Raw genomic sequence first — 19448 nt, forward strand, 5'->3', positions numbered from 1 at the left:
TTGAACTATTTTATTATATTGTACTGGAACATTGATACAGATACTATTACTTATATTTCAGGTGCAAACCGAATCTTTGATATTAATTATGAATGAAGCGTCTTTTCAAAAGAGAAAAACACATTTATTCTATCTTCTAGAATGATATAAAAGCCACCTTTATTGACTGCCTGAATTTTATTTAACTCAGTGGAATCGGGAATTACGACTTTGTTAACTAATCATTCTACTCGGTCAAAAGTCTAGCCAATGTTCACGCCGAGAAGACAAGGGCAACGACTCTATGTAGATCTAAAGACTGTATAACCTAGACACTTGACAATTGATATTAGTTTTACTGGTAATATAAACCTATTATAGATAGTGTTAGAGTCGGCCAGCGAGACACGATTATTGATTGATTTGAGTCAATGCTGCGTTGTTTTGACCAGGATCTCGAGCTCTCACTGACCAGACACGCTAATTATATATAATAATAATAGAATGACCTTGTATCTCTTTTGTAACCATATTTATCTTTAACTTATTTCAAGGCTTTAGGAAGCAAAGCAGACTTGCCATGTTTCACCAGCATTCTAAGAGCTCACCATATAATGTTTTGTACCTACTGGTTCTGTTGCATAGAATTATATCTGCAAATTATATATGTAATAAAATAAATTCTTTCTAGGGGTAAAAAGTAACCATTATTGTGAAGAATCTCCAGTGTGGTCCATATAATTTACTTAGTCAACGTGATTATGTGTTAATTCTATTGCCTTCAAAATTTAGTGAAAATGACTACCTTTGGTAGCTTTACAAACCTAAAGCAGAGATCATCAAAGAATCAGAAAGTTTAACAGTATTAAGTTTGAATATAAGACGTACTTTCATTTTATTAGATAGACTTTGATTTTTATGATACAATGAATGAAATGGAACTATTAAACTACATTCATTCATTCCAGTGCAAATCACCTCGCTAGGTTATTGACCTACTGAACAATGTAATAAAGTATCTAGAGCTGACTGTTAAATCACTTCTCACAAATAATCAATATCTAACTTTTAACGTTAACCTTTATTCTTGCTAAATTCATAAATCTGTCAAATAGAAATGATTTGTCCTTGACTAACTACTAAGGCATTTTCTTGTGATTTCTGAAAAACTTTAATTACTTACATAAAATGACAAAATAAACTTAGCTATATTTGTATTGATGCCAATAAAACAGGACAAAGATAGGAAGGCCTCATCTATTAATCTCATGAAATATTATTCTTTTAATGAAACATACTAATTTGGAGAGCAACAGAAGTCCAATGTTCAAGGCAAATCAAAATATTGAATTTGTTTTCTATTTCTATTTCCAGGAAAATTGTGGAAGGGTCGTCAAGTGACGTCAGGATTATCAACAAACAGTGGATATGGTCAGTTAGGCGTCAATAACTTTGTCATTATGACAGACAGCCAGACTCAGGACGACGTGTCCGGGATGCACCATCGGATACCCAACTCATTCCGAGAACCATCAGCGGCTCCATTACGGAAACTCAGCGTAGATCTCATAAAAACCTATAAACATATCAATGAGGTAGGTACGATTGATCTGTGTTTGCGAAATCTTAAAGAAATCAGAATTGCCTTCTCTTCCTCTTACTCTGTTTTCATATTCATCATATTTTAAATTCTTATCTTTATATTCTATGTTTAAAACAGAACATTGCTGTAGGTCACACCAGCATCTACACTTCAATGATTCCAATAGATTTAGTAGAAATAAACAGGAAACAGGAAGTTACTTTCCAAAGATTAAAAGAAAAAAGCAGTTTCAATCTCTTCATATATTTGAATCCTTTTTATACGCCCACATGAAATGTTTTATAGGAGTTATTGACCTTGTCCTTGAAAACGCTTTCAAATTTTTAGCTTAAACACTAAAAGGCATGATTTTGACAAAACTTGGTTTTATTATTCAGTACTGTGCTGAAGATTGAATTTTGACTTCTAGAGTTTTCATGAGCTAAAAATTGAACACTTTTTCAAGAACAAGGGCAATAACTCATACTCAGTATTATTCAGTATCGCCCTAAAGAGTTCAAAAGAAGTGTATGACTGAAGGTTGAATATTTCATACTGGTGATTGTTACGGTACTGGTGAATATTTTTATTAAAAATCAAAGCTGCCAGTGGGCGTATATTACCCTACCTGGCAAGCTATCTTCTATTGTGGCAACTAATGCAGTGATGAAGAAAATTTCTCTTAAAAGCACTGACCCATGTGCAGCCAACCTAATATACAATGTAAGCTTAATTGATCTGTCTTCTATTTTGCATTAAGTAATCTTGTCTTAATTGTTCATAAAAATGTAATCTTGATTCAGTTTTAAGATAAATAAGGTTATATTAAACAATATCGGGACCAGATTTTTAAGAGGACCCCCTCAATGCAGATATGGAATGATGCAGTTTTTCATTCTTGACTGACATTCAGAAGATTGATTTCTCAGTGATGGAAGAGATGAAAAAACAGCTAGTGAAACCCGCATCACATTTAATAATGAAATTGGATGTTACATCTTTAAACAAAGTGTAAAAAGTGTTTGTAATCTTACTATGAATCATATCAGAATGTAAACTAGGAAAATAAAAAAACTGACCAGACAGACAAGAAGGTCTTATTACAGATATATCTTCCTCGTTTATTATGTCTGGGTGATGTTGTCAGTACTCAGTGACTTGTGTTGTAATGACTGGACAATCTGTAATGTTATTGTAATAAAACAGGTACACTCCTTATATTGTACTTTAACTCTGAACGTTACCTGTTCTCCTACTAGCCTATTATCTTATCAAACAATCTTCTTACTTACCTTCATAATGTCATTCTTATTGTCATTCTCAATCGCCATCTAGTCCTCAACATACTCCCGTGTGAATTGAATTGAAAACATTTTAAAGGATTGGTCCTTTCTTTAAAAAAAAAAGTTTATGGTGTATTTAGTACTTACAAAATAGTTGTCTTGATTATGCCATTTATCTGTTAGTTTATCCTTCTTTTATTATGAGTGCTGATTACATTGATTTCTGCACTGATTTTTGTCCTCTTACCTACTTTGGATAATCCCAAATCAGCATTTGAACTAATAGTAGAGTGGTTTATAATAGTATTTGTCGGTATTTTGATTAGTAATAATTCTTGAAAAAATTGTTCATAAATTTCATTGAACCACAATAGCACTAGGTCAAGGTCATTCCTCATCATGAATTCGTAGTCTGTAAAACTTATTATACATTTTATATCATTTATTATTAAAATTCCATACTTGATACAAACTCTACATGATGCCAGATATTGATAATGAAAATCAAAGGAAGTAAATGAGCCCAGTGGGAGTTTTGTTTCAAGAAGTGCCAAATATTATCTATAAACCCAGCTAGATATTTTTTGATAGTGGGCAGTCATTGACTAGAATAGTGATTTATCTTGTATCAGTCAGATAAATCCATCAACAATCTTGATAACAGTACTATTAGAAACTTGATATTACTTTTAGCTTGATAAACAATTGAATGAATGAAACAACTCTATTATGTACTATTATAAAAAGAACTTTATGACCTTTTTTACAATATTCAAGTAATAGAAAATCTGAGGCAAGCTGGTTGACAGTGGTCATGTAATACAAGCACCAAGTAATTATGACAAGCTGAAAGTAGGATATTATCAATTGTCAATGCAGAAAGCTGGCCTACTTATAGTAGCTCTAACAGTTTGAATACAAAGAGTATCAGACTATTCATTGGCGATCTACTGAACTTTTATTCACTGCTGATTCACCTACCTATACAGAATGTACCAGTTTATTCAGATGCAGTGTATACTGAAAATAACAAATTTATCATTTGATACTTGATATTACTGAAAGTGCCAAATTATTTGCTGTGATATTCAGAAAGTCTCATGATTAAGTTTATTATGAACTGGTATATAAAATGAACATAAGTACATTGTTGCATTATCTATTCGCAGTATACTTAAAACATGGTATCATTCATAGTCAATCTGCAGGTAGTTTATATGTATATTATTAGTATAGAATATATAGAGGAAGTGTAACAGTGGTGAAGAATGTAAAATATGTCAGTATTAGTTAGATTATTCTGACTTGATTCTGGAATATTGTCAGACTGACATGGAAGTTAGAATATCTGGTACAGACTAGTTCAGTCGGGTCAGTGGTAGGTAATAAATATACCGTAACATTCTACAGGTGTAACTTCTGTTTACTTTCTCCACATGTGTCAGTACTTCGTTACCATTAATTATCTTATGCTTTGAATCAATCATTACCTTTTTTTCAATTTTTTATCAATATGGAATATTTAACATTGAATCATTGAGTACTTTTTATTAAACAAAAAAATTCCATTCAGGCATCATTTCTTCAATGTCTTTGACCTTTGCTTTTACTGAGATCTGAGCTTTATCCTTGAAAAGTGAGCACTGTACATTGTACACTATTTAGTGGGGTATTTTTGATGTAACCAAGCGGGTTTCTTCGAATTCTTTAATTTCTTCAGAGTTCAGATTAATTAGATTTGATTTTTCCAACATCATAAAACATTTATAACAACAACACAGATATTACTGATAACATATTTTGAATAACAATTTAATTAACCATGTTGTTTTAACTTATGTTAAGAATGAAAGATAATAACGTCTTAAATTGCTTTAATTTATCTGGAATATTTTATAATCATGTTCAAATTCGAACTAAAATATTAAATTTAAATCTTAGACTGTCTGATGAGGGTTAATCTTATCATAGAAAGATAAGATGTTGTCTGTAGGAATTTACATCTAATATCTTACATCTTATTCTAGTGCAACAAAGTCTCAGTTCTCAAAAGTTCTTTGTGAAGAAAAATGCCATGCTAATACAATTCTTTATCACCCCTGATAATTTTGTCAGCTTCTTTATTTAGTAAAAATGTTATTAACTCCTTTAAGTGTTTTGTCAGCCCCTCTCTGAAATATTTTATTTGCTCCTTCGAGTGTTTTGCCAGCTTCTGAAAATTTCATTAGCTCCTTGAAGTGTTTTGCCAGCTCCTTTCTGACAAATTCTTTTACCTGCTTCAATAATTCTACCACTCCTAATGTTTTGTCCTTTCTTATGAATTTTCAAATCCTCTTTTAAAGGATTGTTTTTGTCCTGTATTTCAAAAAGTATTTTAGATCAGTCACTTTGCGACTCTCTTACTTTATTTCTCAACGCCATTGTTTTCTCCTATGGAGAATTTCTGATTCCATCAATTCCTCCTTTAACTCTTTCACTCTTCTCTTTTGACTAGGATCTGTTTAGAGACAGCCTCTATAGACTAGTTCTAAGTGTTGCTGTTCTGTAATAATTATATAGAGATTGAGATGTCTAGAACATCAGCTGTGTTTCTATTGACGTCAATCTACTACCTACCTATTGTTACTATATATAGTAACAGGTGAATACAATATCTTCTTGATTCCATAAAAACATTTTTCTTCTTGAAACAAGACATGAACATTTTAGATTTTCCCAAAAGCTGTGCCTTTGATATCTGAGATACAGGTGTGTAAGCTTACTTGAAAAATGTCCTTTACTAATTGAACCAGCTTGCCCTTGATTGGACAATAAAAGTCTCTGTTTACTTTTCATTCATCTGCCATTCAAGATTTCTGTCTGACCATTTAAAACAAGAGTCAGCTGTTCAAGAACAGAATTTCTGCGAGTCATTCTGACCTTTACCATCCTGATTTTAGTGAGAACATATCTGTTACCAGAAGAAGGGGAACGTCTTTAATTTGACGTCATAACTAACGTCAGAAGTTTGGTGTTCTATGCTGTCTAAAGGTCACTGGGCCATAAACCAGATTTTTTTGGGAATAAAGTTTTGCAGAATTGAGACAAGGATAACCTTCCATTCCTCTTATGTTTATCTCCTAAATTCTTCAAGAATTTGTACTTTTGTATTATATATAAAGGAACAGTTCTTAATCTTATTTCTGTTTCAGTGTAAATGATATTTTGATCATTGACATGATATTTCTATTTTGAGTTTTAAAAAAAGGACAAGTTTCATGTATCAGATGTTATAGTTTAGAGGAAAAAAACCTTGAGGCGTCAAGTCTGTGGCACGATAAGATCATTTAGGCTGGTTCTCTTCGTGTTATTTTAACATGAACAAATACAAATTTTACCTCTGATAGAATTAGATCATCTTACATTCTCTCTACAATGTTTAACGTCATAGAACCATTTAAATTTACATCTTTTAGCTTCTTAGAATTTGGGAGATATCGAAGTGATTGTTGACGTCAAATAATTTTTGTGTAATTCTATTCTTTAAGGAAAAGATGCGATAAAAGAGGCTATTTTAAAGGAGTTATTCTTTTATTACATGCTAAAAACAGTAATCAATAATTTAACATTCTCACAGATGTAAATGAGATTTTTTTTTATCTATGACAGAGTTAACTCCAGAAAATATAATATAAATTTTGTAACCCAGTTGAGATATTTTTTTGACTAAGAATAGGGCCATTCAGACCTTACTTATATCTCTACCTACATCAATAGGTGATATTTCATGCTAGTCTGAATCAATAGTTTTTCTTTCAAATACATCTTTTGATTATCATTTCATACAAATGAAGGAGTCCTTTCTTGAAGACCCTTTGTTATTTACCGGCTATACTCATTGAAATATAATCAAATCAAAAGAGAGGATGGTGAGGATATAATTCTGTTTATGGACATGAAGTAAAACAAGTTGAGTGGGTTACTAAAGTTTATTGACTTGTCAGTACTATAAATATCACATATCAGCCTGTCCTTATCAGTTAGCATTTAAAAATAACTATAGGTTCCATTAGATTAATACAATATTTCAACTTGAATAAAGGTAGCTACAGGATGTTTAACTCTCAGCCAATGAAATACAAGAAATTAGCATGTCAAGTCAATGAATGGCAGTGGATGATGAACAGAGAGTGAAATGAATTCTGGGGCTGGCATTATTAAATCATTGTTGTCGATTATTTGGGTCACATTTTAACTAGGTCAGCTTAATGTCATTGCTTCATGTTGATTTGTCACTGCCGGCACTGGTCTATTGTTATTCGGCTATTACCGACACATGGCAGTCACTCGCCTCACAATAAGCTATATCTCTCTTTAAACTTTTGTGAGGGAATTTATTTTGTGATCCCTCACACAACCACATAACTCTATTGATAATTATTATTGAATCAGTTCATAACCAACCTATAGTGTAAAAACCATTTTAATCCTAGTGTTGGTGTGGCTTTACCTTCAAATCTCATGATAGTGTCAGTCTTTATTACTCGATAGAGAACAAAAATAAGATATCTTGTGCATTAGCATCAACCAAGTACCATTTCAGGCAAATAACATTTGATTTCCAGATATATATTTTCTCTTTACTGAGAGTGCCCCAAATTTAAACAGATGTACTTAATATCTTTTCAGGTTTACTATGCAAAGAAAAAACGTCGAGCTCAAGGTACCCAGGGCGATGAGAGTGGAAACAAGAATCGTAAAGTAAATGTACATCATTACAATGATGGGTATGATGATGCAAACCATGATTATGTGGTCAATCCTGGTGAGAAGTGGTTAGATCGCTATGAAATAGATTCCTTAATAGGGAAAGGTTCCTTTGGTCAGGTAAGATATAGTCTATTTTAATGATTTTTGTGAATTTATCAAATAAAGTGGCCGACACCATAGCGATCACTAGTTGCGTATGGTTGTGAATAAGGACAATGGTCAAAAGTTTCAACCACAACTCTCATGCAACTTAACTTATTCTTGGTTATTCTTAGATTTAAACAAGGGAGTACTGGTTTAACCCCTTGACAGACTGGACCTCAGTGTTTTTATGATCAAACCAGCTGGTCAACATATTACTGACCTTTAACCTCTAACCTCATCTGACCTTATTTAGGTGGTTAACCCAAGATAAGTAATTAGGTTAAACAATGTAGAACTTGAATTGCTTCTTCAATAATTAAAATCTGAATTATTAATATCTTTTCAAGTTTTCTTTCTTTGATCTTTTATTCTGTGCTACATTAAATTTAGTTCATTTGAAGTTAAAAGGGATAGGAAAGAGGTTTCTAAACTTTTCATGTGGATCAGGGACAGTAACAGTATCAATTTGTTAATGCAAAATTTGCTTATATCACCAAAGGACCTTGGAGATTAGAGACCTCATCAAACAAATAGTTTTCTTGGAATTACAGGAACTACAGATTGATGCTATCATTGCCCCCAATACATTTAAAAGTTCAGAAAACCTCTTTACTATCCCTTAAAATGAGCATGTTTGATACGTATATCAGCAGCTTTTATAGACAGAAACCAAAATACTCATATTTCACTGTATTCTTCTAGTCATTGAAAGTGAGAAAAAAATTGCAGAATAGTATAAAGTAAAGTGTAATAAACTTACAGCCAAAACCAATGGCAATGCCAAATTTGACTGACATGCATAAGTTGGGAATAATATCACTGTCATTTACAATTTCTGGCAAAACAAAATTAGGTATAGATTGTCAAAGAAATTGTTCTTATGGATATGTTAAAATACGCACTGAAGTCAACATGTGAGCATGAAGAAAATAAAGTTAATGAATAAATCAGGTGAACAACAACAATATTTTGACTGGAATAAATATAAATTCTGGCCCTCATCTTAATTTTTTCTTTTTAACTGCAAACATCTACCATCTTAAACAAAATCTTTCATAATTGTGAGCATCTTCAACTCTTGAATTCTGTTTAGCTTAAAGGATTTGTAAAGAGGTTTTCTAAATTTTTTATGAGTGTCTGGAACACTGATAGCACCAATTTGCACCATTCAAACTCGCATTCCGTCTGTGGTTCTTGCAATTCCACTAAAAATAACGCGTTTTATGATGTCATTAGAGTTAAGCAACATGAAGCTATTGATATCTATGCAGTTACCCTCTGGTGATGTCATAAGACACGTTAGTTTTAGTGGAATTGCAAGAAATACAGACGTCGGAATGAAAGTTGGAATGGTGCAAATTGGTGCTATCAGTGTCTCTGATACACATAAAAAGTTTAGAAAACCTCTTTACAATCCCTTTAAACAAGGAAAGTAGCCCTCATACATCTCTGCAATTAATGTCAAAAAATAATTATAGCCCAATCTATTAAAAAGATTTTAAAGATGGGTTCCTTATTTTCAGTGTCGAATTAAGCAAACTATTATCATGTATTCTTAATAATATTATGTTCTCATTGCATAATAAGGAATCTTAACCAATCATAAATGTCCATGTATGTACAGTCTACTTCAGCTAATTATGTGAGACAAACTGGAATTTTTACAATTTTTCATTAGAACACCTCTGCTTTCTATTCATTTAAGTATTAATATCTTCATTTTCATAAATGAAAATAAGGGAACCCATCTTTAAGCATTCAAGAAAAAGTTAGTCACTGAGAAAGATCTTTTGCATTTTTGTGGTAAAAGAAATATGATACTCAGACAATTTGATAAAAACATAAATTCAGATATGACAGGATATTTAATTATTTACAAATATTTTACAATATGGTGATTTATATGGATACCAATGTCAGATGTACCTAACTTAGTTTGGCTGGTACTTCAGCCAAACTATTCGGCACCAAATTCATTTGGCCGATGCTGTGGAAACATTGGGCGAATGACTGCGTATTAGTACATATAAGTTAGGTTTTGACTCACATAATGTAATTAATTCCTTTTTACTTTTCTGCGCTCAACATTGCATTCACAGGAGGTCACCATTTTATTTCTCATGTGACGCTTCAGGCATCTGTGATTGGTTCAGTTACAGGAAAGTTTGCTATAGACTTCTCGGTAATGTACACACATGCCGAAGGAGTTGATGGCGATGAATATTCAGGCGAATTATATCAAACACTCTTGATGTTGGCAAATGGCTTCAGCCGATGGTTAGATGAATGTCGTAGCACTGGACACAATAGGCCAGTGGTTCCCAACCTATTTCAGCCTTCACACCCCTTTAGCAATCACGTGAACCTTCCACACCTAAAAAATTTGTTTCATCCACATTTGCAGCATGTGATGATATGAAGTGCTCTCTCAACTCAACTCAACTCACAGTGAAATTTCGCCCATACTGTCCGCAGCTGTAGATCTTTTAGTAAGTGTTCATGTTTAAGTAGCCAGATATGACTGGCAAAGAGTTCAATGATAAAAATACTTGTCAGGTTATTAATTTGTCATTTTGGATCTTTAAGAAAAATACTCTAAAGCTTGGATTGTTGTAAGGGCATAAACAAATATTAAGTGTATTTTTTTCTTGGCCTAATAGCCAGTGTCCAGGCAAAGAGAACAGGTCTGGCTATGTACAGCAATGTAGGTCATTTGGTCATTTGAGGCCAGGGTGTTGTTTTCACTCTCTTTGACCCTTGACCTCACAAATATCTTTGGTATTTTGATGAGGTTTTTATTGGGAATGTTGTATTTGAATTTATAACTGTACATTAGTTTATAAGTTTATCACTTACAGATTAGTTATATATCTAAATTTACACCCCTATTTTTGAATGAAAGAATCACTGACAGACCTGTTTGAGGAAGTGATGTCCAGAGAAATATGTTTATTAATGATTTGTTAATATTGAATATTTTTTTATATCAATGGTTAATTAACATCAAACTTGTTTCAATCTAAAAAGCTAATTGATAAAAATATTCATAATAACATAGACTACCAATTTCTTATCAAATGCAGAGCTTATCGAGGGTTGATAAGGTCCAATAGTTGATAGAGGAATATTATTAGTCTTGAAAAAGAGTGCGAGTGGGGTGGTTGATAAATCTTGACTGCATGATTCAGTATTTCAAGATGAAAAGCAACCAATATTGAGAATACAATGTGAGTGAATATGTACTAGACATCAGTGTAATAGAGCACTGTTTCCAGACGGTCAATGACCTTCAGTGTGAGAGTAGTCCAGACAGTTTCCACACTGACCAGTGGTCAGTCCGTCACAATGTCTTTCTGACATTCACTCAAATGGTGGCCATCTTTTCTCATTCCAAAAGGAAGATATAAAATATTATATTTGTCAAGACTAATTACTGTAAGATCAACAAGTCTTGTCAAATTCATGGTATATTTAGACAATCTTTTAAGAGAAAAACAAGATATTATCTGTTTAGGCTTATGCAAAGAGAGCCATGATTGGTCAAGTTTGTAATAGTTTATAGATTGGCTCACAACGACCTACATTGACTAGGGAAAAATAATGGAGCTATCTCTCAAGATGTGTTTGTATTGAATGGTGTATGTTTTGACGGCTAGCTAGTGATGTATTGACCAAGTCTAAGTAATATTAAGTGGTCACTGGTCAGTAGGCTATTTCTTTTCTTAATGGCGGAATTATTCTTGTCGACCAGTTTAGTAAATAAGTTGTCTTTTAAAATTATCTGATCAATTATTTCTTTCCTTGGTTGATTTGACTATTAACTAATAATTTAATGGTACTAATAAGCTTTTAAGATGTCAAATAAATTTTTGACTTTGTGTTAGTTCATACCAAATTGTTTGTATACAAAATTAAGTTTAGTTATAGACTTAACAAAGTGTCCAGATAAGGTGGTATTGTTGTCCAGAAAAATGTCTATTTTAACTTTAAGTAGCCAGACTGAATTTGTCTGGTTGAGTTAAGGTCTATACATTAAATAGCTGAGTAAATATGAAGTAGCCAGGCGGGTCTGCTGACCAATGGCTGAGTGTCCAGTAAACAAATATGGCTGACCTACTTACAGTTTTAATAAATAGTACCTGATTATACTTAAGTAACATGTCAAATTATTTTTAAGCTGTATATTTGAATAAGCTCTAGGAACTGTTGAAAAAATAGTTCATAATAATTATTGATTTGTGGGGGAAAAAAAGCAACAAATTATCATAATGCTATATCATAAATGTTTGTTAACTATATATTTTACACAAGATCTTGTTTATAGATTTGAATTCAATCACCGAATTCATTGTTTTAATTCTTGGTGGTCGAAGTTATTTCTATTTCTACAGTTTTTATAGATTGTCTATTTCAAGACTAGTTTTAAAATGTCAGAGCCATATTTTAAAAGTTGTTTCTAGTTTTTGTGACTATATTTAGTATTCTATGTCTATATTCACTTCACTGTCTGTTGATGAAATTAGTCTCCAGCCTCCAAGTTTTTACATAAAAAATTCTCAGACAATAGGCTGCTTCAGATTAAAATAGAATTGAACAACCTTTATCAGTCTTCATCATTCTTTTTGTGTTTGATGATATCTTTAGTTCAGATGGTAAACTAGCATCATGTGATTTTTTTCTTGGAGAAATTTGTGAGTGAAATTTATCATGATTTTATCTTGAATCTTTTGATATATTCAATTCCAAAGATGTCAGATACTATTTTCTATCTCAGATGTTGTCTTTTATTATTGAAAATTCAGCTAGACTCAAATTAAAAACTCAAATTAATTTTGATTTACAAAGAAAGAAAAATGTAAGAACAGTCACAAAATTCTTTGCAGCTTCAAATTGAATGATTTTTTCGCTAAAACAAAAACAATAGTTTTATTTTTGACTTTTTTGAATATATAACACAGAAAACAGATGTGTTCTGCATAGTTTCAGATTTTCAGCCCCATAAATGGACCTTATTATCAAGCTTCAAGAATATGTCTAAGCTAACACATCATTTATTATTATATTTATACAGGAGACCAGTTCCATAATATGTAAGCTTACATGTTGTCTTTAGGACTTCAATACTTAGTAAATTCCTGACTGGACTAAGATCTTGACCTTGAAGAAAGGTGATTCAGTGTGGCTATTTATATGTATAGAGTGAAGAATGAATCAAATCAATAAAACCAACTGTCAGAAAATTTTGACGTAGTTTTACACTAGATAAAACAACGTAGATACCTGATTCTTACTCATCATGATGTATCTTTTTTAATCACTGTCTGAGGTTGCTGGCTACATACCAAATTATGAGACATCTTGGCCAATTTAACATGTGATCAATAAGTTTTTATTAACAATATTGATCAGATACGAACATAAATAAAAAAATAAATTAAAAATATTAGTTTTTTTACAATTATATCTGACTCTTTCTCACCCTGTATATAGAATTATGACCCATCATTAAAGTACACTTTCTAAGAAAACAGATTACAAAAGAAGTACAGACTTAATCAGTTTATGGAAACTTTAAAGTTGCAATATAAGTGATGATTGATATGAGACCAATGAGAACATGTTAGCAAAAATTTAATATGATTAGAAAGCACTTGAAAAACTGCCACATTATTCTAGATCAACTATCTATTGAAAAGACAGTCTTTTCTCAATATGAAATATTAGAAGTCCATGAATTGGTCCGTAAATATAAACATCAATATCAATGGACTAAATTTTTACTCTTCATATTTTCAGGTTGTAAAAGCTTATGATCATAAAGACCAAGAACAAGTGGCTATTAAAATCATCAAAAATAAAAAACCTTTTTTAAACCAAGCTCAAATTGAAGTGAAGTTATTAGAAATAATGAATAAACATGATGCAGAAAATAAATATTATATTGGTAAGTATTACGAATAAGCCGATATGGCAGATTGATTGTATCTTTGAGTTGTTGAAGCTCTGTGAAAAGCAATGAGGTTTGTTGTTTCTTCAGATTCTTCACAAGAAAAACATTTATAGGTAGAGTGCCTTGTCCAAGATAGCTTCTGATTCTTCTGTATAGATTTGCAACTTGTATAATGTGGATGATTTGCTGCCTTATTTAGTAAAACATTTTGGTTGGTATTAGCATTCCACTTCAGCTCTTGTCAGTAACTAAAAATTTTTATTGTATGATAAACAAATCAATGCCATATTATATCATATTGAAATAGTTATACCCATCACCATGATTGATAAAATTTTTTTTATATTTCAGTTCGTTTGAAAAGACATTTTATGTTCCGAAATCATCTGTGTTTAGTGTTTGAACTATTATCTTATAATTTATATGATTTATTACGGAATACAAACTTTCGAGGGGTCTCGTTAAACTTAACGAGGAAATTTGCTCAACAATTAGCGACAGCGTTACTATTTTTAGCAACTCCAGAACTGAATATTATACACTGTGATTTAAAACCTGAAAATATTTTATTATGTAATCCCAAACGTAGTGCCATTAAGATTGTTGATTTTGGTAGTTCGTGTCAATTAGGGCAAAGAGTAAGTATACTTTGTTTTGCAAGTTTAATAACATTTCTAATTATATGATAGAAAAACAGAATAACTACTACTACTACTAATAACTAAGTAGAACTGTCTGCAATTATGACAATATTTTTCATAAAATTAGAAAATGAAATTTTACCAATGGGTACAGCAGCTCACCCACTGCATTTATGAAAACGAAATATGAAATATTTGTGCACATAGGTAACACAAAACGATAACGCAAATCAACAAGGTTTTAAAATTCAACTGTCAAGTTGGCAACTATTAATGAGTAAGTCTTCCTGCCATTGGCAATCACAATTATGAGAGTATCTTGACATATTTACTGATAAACATAAAAGAATTTTCACTCAAGAATAAGTTTTTGATGAAATGCAATGTTATTTATCGTATTGTACTCTAAAATATATGTTCTTTAAGGAACAAAATAAAATAAGGAAACACTCTCAATATTTGACATACTGTAAGGTATATTTTTAACTGCAGATGTTTATATAATTATTGGTTTAAACATCAACCACACTCTACAGCGCCTGTCCACAAACTTTTTTTAAACAATAATATTTACCTTCACAACTTTTTTACCTACATTCTTCAAATTTCTGTGTGAAATTTTTGTTACGTGAATAAATAGAAGCTATTTATTGTGAACTGTTTGTAGAATTCTCAAATCTTTTGTTCTGCACTTTCAAAACATTTCTTCAGATTTTTATTCTTTGAAATTTGAAAGGTCACTGGAAAATTACTATGAAACTTTTGAAGTTGAAAATAAAAGAATTTCACAGAATTTAATATAATATTGGTTATGTGACATTTGTGCTTTTTAGAAATATACATTTTAAAATGGCAATATTTGACATTCCTTTTTTTTCTCAAGATTATCAAGTTATCTCAAAATGTGGGGCACAATATTTGAAAATGAGTGTCTTGAGTAATATTTATTCAACAAGTTTGCTTATTACTTTTAGTCGTAGTTTTAAATATTAAAATATATTGTTTATCAGTTGAAACAGTTCAGTGTCTAATCTTATCTAATCTAATCCAGATAGTGGATACACAAACTTGTAACTTGTGTTAATTGCTTATACTTTTGATACAGAAGAAATGTTTGAGAAGGCGGAATTGACAACAATAATATTTATATCTATGTGAAGGCGTAATTTAATAATTTCCTGTCTTAATAATTTCCTGTCTATGTAGAAGTAGGTTAAAGACAGATACAACTAACTTATCAAAATACTGTCATTCATATCGAGTGTAAACCTGGAAATATTTCAAGAATTTGGACAAATAAAAAGACTTTCCTAAATGTTTTATCAGATGAGTGCAAAAATGTTAAATGTTTTCATTTTCTGAAACACAAGTCCACTATTTTGTGTGGACAATAAAGAGGCTAACATTCCAGAAATTTCAATATGTAATTTTTTTTTTTATTCAGTTGAAAAAGCAACAACATTCATTCACCCCCTATCACTAATCAATTAGACTACTAAGAAAGAATATTTTGAAAACATTTGGTATATTTTTTGCTCATGACATAACAAATGCAATATATTTTCACGTGAATTCTACATTTATTAATGTGCTGAATAATCTTAATTGTACTGTATTTGAATTTCAATATTGATTAATTTTCTGTTTAATTTACTAATTCTGTGAATTTTGATTATTTTCAGATATATCAGTATATACAGAGTAGATTTTACCGATCACCCGAAGTTTTATTAGGTATTCCCTATGATCTAGCAATAGATATGTGGAGTTTAGGCTGTATTTTAGTTGAGATGCATACTGGAGAACCTTTATTTGCTGGCTCAAATGAGGTAAGTTTTTTAAAGTTTTTGTGGATTTTTCATACAAGATTTTTTAGTGATGCAAGTTGGGAGGGTCTGTCACAGAAAAATAATTTGCACAAAAAACTGAAAAACTTTGTCCCCCAGGCTGTTAAATTCAAACTATGCTAAATTTAATTTCTCATGTCCAGATTAATATGATATACTACATATGAAATATTCAGTATATTAAGTTCAGACATAATCAAATCTCTCTATACCTTTCAGTTTGACCAGATGATGAAAATAGTTGAAGTTTTAGGAATTCCACCGGATAATATTTTAGATCAGGCACCAAAAACAAAAAAATATTTTGAAAAAACGCGAGATGGTTCCTATGTGTGTAAGAAACCAAAAGATAGCAAAAAAGTAAGTATCTCTCTTTTCTTCAGCGCTTATTCAAGTTAGATCCTATAAATTTGATGGAAATATGCATATAGTTTAACAAAAATATTTGCACATGCTGGTTCTATTCAAAACACAAACACTAACAGTACATTATAAATAACTATTTAACTATTATTAACACCCTAGAAAATACCCTAGATGTACACAAATGTCTTTGTTTACCTATCTACATGTTAATCAGAGCCATGAACAGAAAAAATGTAAACATAAGTCTGCACTTGTATTCAAGGGCATTGGTTGACAGTTTTTTTCTAACATGCAATCCAATCTAACTGCATTTTAACAATGTCACGGTGTAAGATTGTCTTGAGTTTGTAATGACATTGTAAAGATTGTCTATTCCAAACCTACACAATATGGTCGAAGGGGAGGTAATTAAAAAAAGTATTGATTTTTTTTAAACAATCAGATTGAAAAAAAAGTTGAATGTTTTGTATGTCTGCATATTTTTGATTAAAGTTGATGATAACATCTTAACACAACTAATTACTTTTAGTTCTTTGAGTTTTTTATTGTCTATTTTCACTTTGATGTCTTCTTTGGGTTTTTATGAATTTTGGCACAGGACTCTTACCTATTTCATCCTACTTCATAGAGTAATTTGATAAATGAGTGGATGTGTGACTGTCCAAAGTGTGACATATGTTATTTTGTCTGACCCAGGTTACACCAGACTTCTGCAATAAGAATTATCTTAACAATTAGCAGTAAGACAGATGCAAAAAATTGTGAACTGTAACTAAATTTGAAAATTTAAAACCTCAAGAAGCTAAGATGATGGAAGACAGACAAAAGCTTAAATGGTTCTCTGGCGCACGTTCCTAGTAGTATTTTGTATTGCTTTTGCTATTCTAATGTGTATGACTTTTTATTTCAGTATAAACCACCCAACTCAAGGCGATTACATGATATAATTGGAGCTGAATCAGGAGGTCCAGGTGGCAGACGGACAGGAGAACAGGGTCATACAGTTGCAGATTATCTCAAATTCAAAGATTTAACATTACGAATGCTGGAATTTGATCCCAAGAAACGAATAACACCTTACTACGCTTTACAGCATAATTTCTTTAAAAGGACAAATGATGAAAGTACGAATACATCTAATAGTACATCCACAAGTCCAGCCTTGGAGCAAACTGTCTCGAGCCCTACAGGTAGTCTTCACTACCAATATTACACTTCTTTCATTCATTCTTTAGTAGAATCAAACTGAATTTATTCCTTTTAGTTCATACTATCTCTCTTTCTGGCTATCTTTTTGTTTGTGTTTGTCTCGTAATAAATCTCTGGTAACTTTTAGTTGGTAGATGATCAAACTTTAGTTCAAACTTTTCTTTAGTGTTGGTAAAGATTTCAGCCAATATGAGGTGTTCTAGAAATCATAGTCCTATAAAATAACAACAATTTTGATACCTATCCTGGTAGAGCTTTGTCCTTGCTCTTTCATCAATGCTTACATTTTCTTTTTTCTTTCCTTATATAAAAAGGACATAGGTCAAATTTTGTTGGTATCTGAATTTTTGGATAAAAGTCAATGCTTATTGCACTTTTTAGTAATTCATGGTTTTAGAGGGAATAGCTTATCTAATTTTTGGTTTGCTTTGTTATAAGTTTCCATGGTAATTGGCTTTTAAAAGTGATTGGTGTCTTGTTTTATATTTTGTACATGTAAATTGACTGCCTGTAGGACTCTACTACCAGAAAATAACCAGGATTATTTTTTTCATATTCTTTAACATTTTATGAAAATTAATCATTGGAGCATTATTCCAATTTTTTAAACCATATTCTTAGAAAAAAGTTTTAGATCATTAGAATTGAGAATTCAGGGTTAGATAATCTCTATCCTCAGCAAAACACTGGTTAATTTCTGTTCATTCTTTGATATTTTCCTACCTTTTCTCTCTTTTTCTGTAGATAGTCAAACTGTAATCTCATCCAGTCATAGTAATAATAATAATAGTTATAGTATAGATATAACAGTGAGTCAATGTTCAAAATCCAACTCCTCATTTTAGCAAATTTTCACTCCAATTCATTCTTTGGGGAAAATTGACTGAACCTGAAGAGTTGGAGATGTGTTCTGTTATAATATTTGACAATTCTACATTTATACCTTGAGAATTAGCATATGTGTATGGTTATTAATTTATTAACCTGCAAAACAGATATACTGTCGCTAGTAGCAATTGAAACAGCTAAGTACATTTTCCAAGGGAATTGATAATCTAATTATATACTTTTAAAGCTGATGGCTGACTTTAATATGTTTTAGCCATAATATCATTATAGATAATCAGGATATTATTTTGATATTAAACATTTTTCTTGAAATTGAAAAGTAAAATATATTTTTGGTGAAAAAATATATCATTTGTCAAGTGGAGGTATAAATGTAGTAATGTTCTGTTGAACAATGTTTCATGTTAGTTATTTATTATTTTATTTTTACAATTGGAATTCAAATCAATTTTGAAATTTTGTATCATGAATTGTTATGAGAAATTATGTAGTTCTGAGATACTACAAATATGTGTGAAGGCTTTACATTTATAAACCACCCTTCTGTTGTTATGTTGAAATATCTGTTATTGTGTTTGATAAATTTCTCTTATATTTTCAGTGAGTACAAGTAGCGGAAGAGCTAGATCAGATCCAACGCATCAACATCATCAAAATGTACCCCCTCAGTCTCACTCAGCACACCAGACAAGGACAAATCACTACTCCAACATGGAATGTGACAGCCCAACTGCACAACGCCCTGGAGCACATATCCTTGCGCATCGACAATTAGAGCATCAACAAAGTTGGACTGGATTGGAAGGACAAGGTCGTCATAGTAACGGTTCACATTCCCATCGTCATTCG

General features: G+C 31.3%; 1 protein-coding gene across 1 annotated transcript; it reads left to right on the forward strand.

Annotated features, from left to right (window-relative positions):
* Window positions 1-1439: 1439 nt before the first annotated feature.
* LOTGIDRAFT_104557 (hypothetical protein) lies at window positions 1440-19247 on the forward strand (the record flags this gene model as incomplete). The annotated part of the gene is made up of 8 exons (XM_009057153.1): window positions 1440-1574; window positions 7513-7710; window positions 13534-13681; window positions 14039-14325; window positions 16011-16157; window positions 16395-16535; window positions 17452-17734; window positions 19201-19247. Coding segments are annotated over 8 exons (1386 nt in total), but the record flags the coding sequence as incomplete, so codon positions are not given.
* Between the last annotated feature and the right edge of the window lie 201 nt (window positions 19248-19448).

This window comes from Lottia gigantea (assembly GCF_000327385.1).
Source record: "Lottia gigantea unplaced genomic scaffold LOTGIsca_3, whole genome shotgun sequence".
Lineage (NCBI taxonomy): Eukaryota > Metazoa > Mollusca > Gastropoda > Lottiidae > Lottia > Lottia gigantea.